This window comes from Humulus lupulus, chromosome 7, assembly GCF_963169125.1.
Source record: "Humulus lupulus chromosome 7, drHumLupu1.1, whole genome shotgun sequence".
In the NCBI taxonomy this organism is placed as follows: Eukaryota; Viridiplantae; Streptophyta; class Magnoliopsida; order Rosales; family Cannabaceae; genus Humulus; species Humulus lupulus.
Window position 1 is genome coordinate 142215086 of NC_084799.1, and position 10646 is coordinate 142225731.

Sequence of the window (10646 nt, forward strand, 5' to 3'; positions counted from 1 at the left end):
TATTAGTTATGATTTTTTTTTATTAATATTTATATATGTTTAAATATTTTTTTTATTAAAACGTATTGGAGCAATGCCGACAGTTAAAATATGTCATTGTAGGGAAAGAGAATTTTTTATAAAGGGCAATGCCGACACCTATAAGCTGTCGCTATTGGAGGCAATAACGACAGCTTATAGGTGTCGGCATTGCCAATTAGAAAAACTTAGCTGGTAAAATTTTTTCCCCCCAAATAACCTTAATTTTTCCCTCTCTTCCTTCTTTCTTTCTTTTCCCTCTTCTTCTTTCTTTCTTCCAGCCGATAGTTCCTCTATAGCTTCCAGCCGAAAGGTCCCTCCACCAGCCAGCCCACCACGACGTCGTCGACGCCGAACCAGCCTCTCACCCGCCGGCACCGCCTCATTGGCTCTCACCCACCAGCTGAAAGGTTCCGTCTGTGCAGCTAGAAACCAGCCACACCCCACTGTCTCTCTCTCACTCTCTCTCTTTATATATATATATATATATATATCTTGTCTTCTAGTTTGGGTTGTATTCGGGTGGGTATAGCTTTGTTTGTATTACTACTTTTTTTTCTTTGCTTGTATTCGTGGGTATATATATATATCTTGTCTTAAAATATTTCGAATATGCTTGTAAATTGAGGGCGTAGCACCATTCCATTTTAGTTTATTTTATAATATATTAACATTGTTGTTGATTGTGGTTTTTATAATTCTGATAGCATGAATGCAAAATTTGTATTATTTAGACATGCTTTATTTGTGAAGTTATAGGAATCTGTTATATGGTTTTATTAGTTTATTTTTAATTATTTACTGTACAGCAGGAATCCAAGCCACGACATACAAATGTGGTTATATTAATAACATGATGACTAAGGCCATGTATTTGATTGTCTAAATTAAGAAATGATATAATTCTCTTAGCATTTGACATCACAAGTATTGTTTTCCTTGACAAAACAAGGCAATTCTAATGGTTATATATGCATAAGATGTCCATTATTTTATCATCTTTAGTTTTTATTCCTGGAGTAGTTTCTAGGTGGTTAGTATACCTTTGATGTTGTTTGCTGTCTGATCTAGCTGCTTGTTGCTGAAAAATCCCTTACCTGCAGAAAGATTTTAATATAAAAGATATCATTTATTAAGTCCCCTAATCCCTTGTAGAAGAAAGTAAAGGAAAGAAGGGAGTGTTATTGGGAGTTCGGTTCAAGAAAAGTTAGAAGAAAAACGCAAGTCCGAACCTACTTTGCCTTGATTTTTCTCTTAGATTCTGAGTACCAAATTCATGTCGAATGGTTTTTTTTGTGTTCATAGCATTGTGGACTAAGTGAGGAGAAGAAGAAACCACCAAGAACCGGCCACAGTAAGAGGTACAAATTCATAGATTTTTGCTTCGTAGTTTACGGTTCCGATTTTTCGTTTTCATTTCTTAGGATGGATATTAATTGGTGGGGCATTTTATATAGTTTTAATTTGTGTTTTGGGGCTAGAAAATTTCATTTAGGGGTTGGGAATGGTGTAATATGATAAGGCTTGAAGTTTGGGGTGTTTTGGTGATGGGTGATGAATGGTAGAGGCGGTTATGGAAGTTTGGCTCCATGATCAACGTGGGAGTGGAGAAAAGGTTGCGGATTTGAATTTGAATATCTATAAACTGTACGAGTCAGGTGAAGCATGAGTGATATGGTTAAAAAATAAGAATTAAGCACTTGTATAATTTATTGGATTTACCAAAACACATACTCACCATGAAATACATGAAAGGGAAAAGAGTTGCAATCCGCAAGTCTGTAAAATTTAACCAAAAATACAAACAAAAAGAAACAAAGATAGAGCATTATATTATAACCAGCCTACTCAGGTACACAATTGTAGATAATCAAAAGAAAGATACACTTATCAAACTTAGTGTTAATGAATTGAATAATGTGAAAACTGATCCAAAAGACACATCAATGATTGGCTCTTCAACTTTAATATATAAGAGAACCCAAAAAACTCACTTGTATGTACAGAAAAATAAGTAAAGGTAGCATAGTAGTAGTAGTAGTACCTGCAACAAGGGCAACAATGAAAACATAGAACAAATGCTTGAAAGGAATATCAAACAAAAACAAAAAACAAAAAACAGAGCATAGGGGTGTGAGATGAAGAAAATATAGTTACACAAATAGAGTGTGAGACATGGAAAAGAAACAGAGAAACATTTTACCAGTAGAGCCATATTCCCAACTTCTGGACTTCTCATCTGGTGTAGCCAGCCTGGTGAAATAGACAAAGCATTTGAATCTTTTTTTTTACTTCTTATTGTGGCTCTGGTACCATAAATAAATAAAGAAAGAGAGAGAAGACTGAATTAGAGTAATATCCTCATACATTGCGTGAGCTCATATATAATAGTTGATTCACTGAGCTCATCTATGGTGGCCATGGTTGGCCGTAGATGATGAAGACAAGAGAGAGAGAGAGAGAGAGAGAGAGAGGGTGAAACGGTATTGGGTTTTGATTATTTTATAGTAACTTTTGATATATTTTAAGCTTAAGAAACCCAACTATTTATTACCCTCTTTCAATTTTTTTTTTCTTTAATATAGTAATTAATTAAAGTACCCTACCTAACACTCAACTAACACTTACACTAAAGCTAATGAATGACCAGTTGATATTTAACTGATTGTAACGTGTTCTATTCGGATTGTAATTAATGGCTCTTAAATGTATATATATACATATATATATTCTGATTATTATTATTGTTTTGTAGCTATTATATAAATATATCATCATCTCACTTAGCTTGGTAGCTATTATATAAATATATCATCTCACTTAGCTTGGTAGCTTAGTATTATTATTCTAGAAAGTTAATGTTGACAGGAATTTAAACATAAACTTATTACTCTGTTATTTATTTTATTTCATGTTTTTAAAAAGGCTCTTCGGGATAAAACTCTTGATCTCAGATTTTTGCTTCAAAAAGCAATCTAAAGTTCAAGTAGATCATCTCAGGTATGTTTTAATTGTTAAAACTTATTAATTTGGATTCTAATTGTTTAAACATATTGAGAGGTATATTCTTTTATTCTTTTTAAAATTATACAAGTGTATGTTAGAGGAGTTTGAATATCTTAAATATTCATCCATAGTGAAGTATGTTCTGGGATTATAATTGTGTGCTGCGGTGATAATGGAAGATTGAGAACTTGCATGTCTTAGTGAAGTAGGTTCTGTGATATCTATATAATTGCGTGCTGGGGGAGATATAAGGAAGAAAAATTGTTTGTTGTTTGAATTGATCGAATTATTTGTATTGATATTTACAGATGGTTAGGTTACAAATATAGGGGAAGTGTTGTCCGTTTTAAATCATAAAAAATTGTATGAATGATTTAGATTATGAAAGATTAACATTTCAAATTCATTTATATTCAAAGCTCAAGTAGTCATATATTTTGACTACTTCAAGCTTTCAAACCTCTGCAATGAATCTTCAAACTGATTTACTTACTCTTTAGTCCTTAAATATATATTTTTTAATTTTTACACAAAAAATTAAACTTTTGTTTTTCTTGAATATTTATATCTATTACAGATTCTCTGTACACTTTTTTTTTAGGATTAAACATAGTTCTGAAAATAGATTTTTTTGTGTGTACATTTTTAGACAAAATAATGGCAATCGATAAAGAATGGATGTCAGTAGATAGATTATCAGTGAAATATAGGGATGGAGTTGAGCATTTCTTAGAGTTTTGCGCAAGAAATGCTAAAGATACTAATAACATTTGTTGCCCTTGTATTAAGTGTGGTAATATTCAAAGAATGAAAATTACTGAGATAAAGGGTTACTTATTTAAGTATGGAATAGATAAAAGTTATAAGATGTGGTTTATGCATGGAGAAAAAATCACATTTAGTAGAGAATCTCCATCTAAGAAGAATAATTGTGATTATGTGAATGATGATGAGAGAGATGACATTGCAGAAATGATAGGTGACGCACAATTTGAATCAGATTTTGATCCAGTGAAATTTCAATCCATGTTAGAGGATGCTGAGAAACCCATTTACCCTGGTTGTAATAAGTTCACCAAACTGTCAACACTTCTTAGGTTGTATAATATAAAAATCAAACATGGGTTGAGTGATAAGAGCTTTACGGATATACTTTCCTTTCTAGGAGAGTTATTACCCAAAAATAATGAAATGCCATTGTCGTTTTATGAGGCAAAGAAGACATTGCGTTCGTTAGGCATGCAATACGAAAAAATTCATGCTTGTCCTAACGATTGCGTCCTATATCGAAAAAGATTGGTTGATGCAAATGCATGTCCCACTTGTGGTGAGTTAAGATGGCAGAAGAAAAAGAATTCTGGTGAGGTTAGGGTAGGAGTTCCTGCAAAAGTTTTATGGTACTTATCGCCTGTACCTCGTTAGATTCGACTTTATCGAAATGCTGATCATGCTAAAAACTTAACATGGCATGCCAATGATAGAATACAGGATGGTAAACTTAGACATCCAGCTGACTCACCTGCGTGGAAGAGAGTCGATTGGAAATGGCCTGAGTTTGGTAACGAACCTAGAAGTATTCATTTAGGCCTTTCTGCTGATGGAATTAATCCACATACTTCCCTAAGTAGTAAATATAGTTGTTGGCCTGTTATGCTTTCCATTTACAATCTACCACTATGGTTGTGTATGAAGAGGAAGTTTACTATGTTGACATTGTTGATATCAGGTCCTAAACAACCCGGAAATGATATTGATGTATATCTAGCTCCGCTTATTGATGATTTAAGCACTCTATGGTATGAAGGTGTTGATGCTTATGATGCATATAGGAAGGAAGAGTTCAAACTTAGAGCTTTGTTGTTATGGACCATTAATGATTTTCCTGCGTTAGGCAATCTATCCGAGTTTAGTGTGAAAGGGTACAAGGCATGTCCTATCTGTGAAGAGAACACATGTTCTCAATATTTGAAGCACTCTAGAAAGATTTGTTACATGGGACACAGAAAGTTCTTACCCTGCGATCATGTCTTCCGAACATGGGAAAAACCATTCAATGGTTCACAATAGTTTGCAATGGCTCCACAACCATTATTTGGAAGACAATTGGTTGAAAAGTTGAATAAAGTCCAATTCAAACTAGGAAAGCACAAACAGAGCATGAAAAGAAAGAGAGGACGTGAAAATGGTGAGGAGGTTCAAATTGATCCTAAGGTTTGTTGGAAGAAGAAGTCTATATTCTTTGACCTTGAATACTGGGAGCATTTGGTCCTACGTCATAACTTGGATGCCATGCATATTGAGAAAAATGTGTCTGATAGCCTTATTAGTACATTGTTGAATATTCCTGGACGGAGTAAGGATGGAATTAATGCTCGACTAGATTTAAAAGATATGGGTGTGCGTACAAATTTAGCACCAAAGGTTGGTGAGAAACTAACATATTTACCACCAGCTTGTTATACCTTGAATAAAGAAGAGAAATGAGGAATTTGTCATTGTTTGGCCAATGTGAAAGTTCCAGAAGGTTATTCCTCCAATATTTCGACATTGGTAGATATGAAAAACTTGAATTTAGTTGGGTTGAAATCTCACGATCATCATACACTTTTACAACATATTCTACCAATTGCTATTCGTTCTGTTTTACCCAAAAAGGTTCGGAATGCCATCACAAGATTTTGCTTGTTTTTTAAATCTCTTTGTTGTAAAGTGGTAGATGTTTCTAAGTTGGACAAACTTGAATCAGAAATCATATACACTTTGTGCTTGTTGGAGCAATTCTTTCCACCGTCTTTTTTTGATATTATGGTTCACCTAACAGTTCATTTGGTGAGAGAAGTGAGATTGTGTGGACCAGTGTATTTAAGATGGATGTACCCTTTTGAAAGATATATGAAGATTTTAAAAGGTTATGTTAGAAATAGAAGCAGGCCTGAGGGTTGCATTGTTGAGTCTTATATCGTTGAAGAAGCAATGGAGTTTTGTTCAGATTACTTGTCAGGTGTTTCAAGTGTTGGGGCATATCCATCTCGAATTCAGATTGAAATTAGTAAAGGTGGAAGAGGTGGTGTAGTTTCAGAAATAAATCAAGTTGATCGAGATGAAGCTCATCGCTTAGTCTTACAAAATATTAACGACGTTCAACCTTACATCGAGTAAGGTACTTTTAATTCTAATTCTTTTGAACAATTTAAAGATATAAGTAATTAACTTTGAAAACAATAATGAAGTTTGGATCGCTCTATTTTCAAGGGAGCATTTCAATTGGATCAAAAGTTCCTATCCAACTAAGTCGAAGAATAAAAAATGGCTACAAGATGAACATTATCGAAATTTTAGCACATGGTTAGAAAATCAGGTAAAAAATTATTGTTTTGTGATTCGTGGGCCTAGTTTTAAGTTAGGACGATATTTTTATATTTTATATATCTGATTTGTTCTTAATTTTTGTTTGTAGGTCCTAATTGAATTACGTAAAACACCTAATACAGTGTCAAAATCATTAAAATGGATATCACGAGGCCCTACATTTAATGTGATTAAATATCAATCTTATTATATAAATGGTAATAAATTTAACACAATGGATCGTGATAATAGTAGAAAGACACAAAATTATGGTGTTAGCATTGTTGCCAAAACTTTTCAAGTATCTAGTTCCAAAGATAAAAATCCCATAGAATGTGATATGACATTCTATGGAGTTATCAAAGAAATTTGGGATTTAGATTATATAAATGTTCGAATTCCTCTTTTTTTATGTGATTGGGTGAAGAGTGATAGCGGGGTTAAACAAGAGAACCTCAGATTTACATTGGTTGACTTGAATCGAATGGGGCACAAATCTGACCAATTTATAATGGCGTCCCAAGCCAAGCAAGTTTTCTATGTCACTGATCCTTTAGATTCTCATTGGTCAGTTGTGTTAACAAGCCAACCAAAAGACTATCACCTAAAAGAATCTCACAACAGCGAAGTTTTACTCGAACAAGAAACTTTTGTGCTTGACGCACCACTTCCTGATGTCACCATTGAGGATGCAAACATTGGTTTACGTGAGGATGGTGAAGGTTTATGGTTTGAAAATTAAGTGTTACTTGACAAATTAAGTGGTTTTTACATGAAAACACTCTTAGAACAAGGTACTTTGCATTTTTTTTATCAACCTTTGGTGGGAAACCAATGCAATACTTTGTGAGCTAACTTTTATTATTCTTCAAATGTAGGTACACAAGTATGGATCCCCCTTTATCTGATGATGATGTTGACCCATTTGGCGATGACAATGATGAGATGGGTGAAATCCCACAAGAAGTTAAAATTTCGAAGATATATAGGGGAAAAACAGTTTGTGCTGACGTCATAAAGGCTAGAAGTGAGGGTCGAAAATTAGTGGTAGAGTATAATCAATTGGGGATATCAATTGGAAAAGGGGCAACAAAGATGGCAAGTCGTATTGGAGTGTTTGCACGTTGTCACATTCCTTTGAATATCGATGATTGGAGGTTGGTCCCAAATGAAACTAAAGAGCTAATTTGGAAGGAAATTAATGTAAGTTTTTAAATTTTATTAACTTGTATATGAATGAACATATATAGTTGTTTATTAATTGATTAATTATTATTATTTATTTATGTAGGAGTCATTCGATGTACAGGCCACATCTAAAGCTAAAGTTTTGAGTGAAGTCGGGGACCGATGGAGAGATTGGAAGAGTTGGCTAACAAAAAATAAAGTTGAAAAGTACAAAGAAAAAGCTCCTGAACTCCTTGCCCATCCACCAGATGCATGGAGTAACTGGATCAAACAAGATGATTGGGAAGGATTCGTTGCTAAGAGATTATCTCCTCAGTGGGCTGAGCTAAGAAAAGAGAAACAAGGTGCACGGGCACAGAACAAATACAATCACCGCACAGGACGGGGTGGTTACAAACAGATAGAGCAACAACTTGAAGCAGAATTAGGCCACGAACTAACAGATTTTGATAGAGCTGATATGTGGTTAAGGATAAGAAAGGATAAAAAAGGAGAGTCAACTGAGGATGTAGCATCAATTAAGGAGAAGATTGTGAGTATAATTTTACTTCTTTACTAATTAACATTTTTAAATGGAAGTTCGTATTAATTATTAACTAATTTGATTTTGTATATAGGTTGACTACAAACAAAAGGTAGCAAAAGGAACTTTGGTGGTGGAAGGATCCAAAGATGTCCTAACATTGGCTTTGGGCACCCCTGAGCATTCTGGACGTGTTAGGGGGATGCCTAAAGGTGTCACCCCTACACAATTTTTTAAGACACCAAAGCCTAAGAGAAAAAGTTAGCTCAAAGTATCTACTTCAGAAGATAGCCGCATTAATAGGCTGGAAGAGCAACTTTGACAATCTGATGAGAGGAACCGTCGAACTGAGGAGAAATTAAATCAATTGATGGAGCAATTTAGATCGACACATAGCAATATCGATGAGTCATCGCATGCATCTGGTTCTTGTGTGGGCAGAGCAGCCTCTAATGTATCACCACCACCACCACCACTAGCACCATATGTTGAACAAGAGGTTGTTCCACCAGTACTAGCACCACCACCACCACCACTAGCACCACATGTTCAACAAGTGCTTGTTCCACCAATACTAGCACCACCACCACCACATGTTCAACCAATGATTACTCCACTAGAACCACAAGTTCCACCAACTATGCATGAGGTATTCTTATTACCATAATCAACTTAGCAAATGTTAATGCTTAATAATTTCACTATTGTACTATATTAATTATTTCTTTCTAACGCAGCATATTAAATGCAAGCTTGCTATCAAAACGAGAGACAACATAGTTGCATCGGGATACATCCTTAAGACTGATAGTACAGATATCCATGGAAAAAAGATGCCTAAAGAAGTTGCTCGTGTAGTCGTTGAGGTAGCCCACGATGAGATGGCTAGGCTACAATTTCCTAATTTGAATGTAGGGATCACTTTGGTAGGTCAAGCAGTTGGGGTACCAGTAGCATGGCATAAACATCTTATTATCGATGAAAGTGAGCAGGGACAAGTAATGTCTATAAGTTTTTATCGCCTAACTTCTTTTATTTTGAAATTTATTTTATTTTAACTTTTCCTTGGGTCATAAGCAGAAGAGAAAGCAAGAAGATATTGAGGCAATGATACCTTCCACTCAACATCCACAGCCCCCAAAGCTTCCGCGTGTAGAGCCATTGACATAGGAGGTAGTGTCAATCTCTCACAATGATTCGGCATCTATGTCAAGCAATTTGACCTCTTTATTGAAGTTTGTATCACCATGGGATAATGACTACCACAACAACATTAATATCCCATCGCATGTTTTTGGATACAACACGATTGCTATGCTTTTCAAGGATGATGTGACGCAATTTTACAATATGGACAAGATTGGGCAAACTCCAATGATATTGTATTTGAGGTATATATCCATGTCTTTTATAAAACATAAGATTTAAATTATAAGTATACTAACAAGTATATGTAATATATTTTTACATTTGTCTATGTTAACAGTGCCGACAACAACCAAAAACCACAGAGTGCGGTATCTACTGCATGAAGTATGCTAGGGATCTCATTTCACAACGAAGAACCAGAGCATATCTATCGAATAATGTAATAATTAAATGTGTTTACCTTTTAACTTTAATAAAGTTATATTTTAATTTCATATATATTTGACATGTAACTTATAATTTAAATTATTTGCAGTTCAATTCAGATTTACCATATACTGACGCAGAACTTAATGAAGTTCAAGAAGAGTGGGCAAAATATATTCTACTGCAACTCGCTAAATGATGGCATGCTTGCATAGTACCTATGTGAGGGGATTTAATCATTTTTTGAACTTTTTATTTCTTTTATTAGAAATTGTTAGAACTAATCAAATACATAATCAATCTAACAAATTATATGTAGTTAATTTAGCTTTTTGAGGTGTATATTGCGCTAAATATTCATTTTATGACAAACTTACTTAGAAAGTGTTATAACTAATCAAATGTAAAGTTAATGTTACTAATGTTAATTTAATTTAATCTTTGATGTGCATTCTTTTACTGCAATTGCTACGTTGATTTTGAAACCAAGGGGCATTGACAACATATTTGCAATGTCCTTTGGTGTGGAAACTTTGCGATAGTTAAAAACTATCACCATAGAAAACCAATCCCAACACATAATAATTGTCGCCGTTTCCAGCAACGGCGACACCTATTAACTGTCGGCGTAGCCAGCAACGGCGACACCTATTAACTGTTGGCGTTGCCAGCAATAGCGACACCTAATAACTGTCGGCATAGCCAGCAACGACGACACCTAATAACTGTCGGTGTAGCCAGCAACGGCGACACCTAATAACTGTCGGCGTAGCCAGCAACGGTGACACCTAACAACTGTCGGCATAGCCAGCAACGGCGACACCTAATAACTGTCGGCGTAGCCAGCAACAACGACACCTAATAACTGTTGGCGTAGCCAGCAACGACGACACCTAATAACTGTCGGTGTAGCTACCCTATGCCGGCATAGGCAAATACGATAGTTATTCGACTGTCGTCGTTGCTCAATAGCGACAGTTAAAAACTG

General features: G+C 34.9%; 1 protein-coding gene across 3 annotated transcripts; it reads left to right on the plus strand.

Moving 5' to 3' along the window:
* Positions 1–2647: 2647 nt before the first annotated feature.
* On the plus strand, positions 2648–10092 carry LOC133788674 (uncharacterized). 3 transcript variants are annotated; one of them, XM_062226222.1, is made up of 8 exons: positions 2648–3018; positions 7251–7575; positions 7664–8092; positions 8178–8732; positions 8821–9081; positions 9164–9474; positions 9570–9671; positions 9768–10092. In XM_062226222.1, exons 1-4 carry the CDS (start codon positions 2930–2932, stop codon positions 8346–8348), a joined length of 1014 nt encoding a protein of 337 aa, XP_062082206.1. In that variant the 5' UTR covers positions 2648–2929; the 3' UTR covers positions 8349–8732; positions 8821–9081; positions 9164–9474; positions 9570–9671; positions 9768–10092. The 3 variants fall into 3 exon arrangements, with proteins under 3 accessions (XP_062082206.1, XP_062082205.1, XP_062082207.1); XM_062226221.1 differs by having other exon boundaries at positions 8821–9067; XM_062226223.1 differs by lacking the exon at positions 2648–3018 and adding an exon at positions 3057–7166 and having other exon boundaries at positions 8821–9067.
* Positions 10093–10646: the final 554 nt, after the last annotated feature.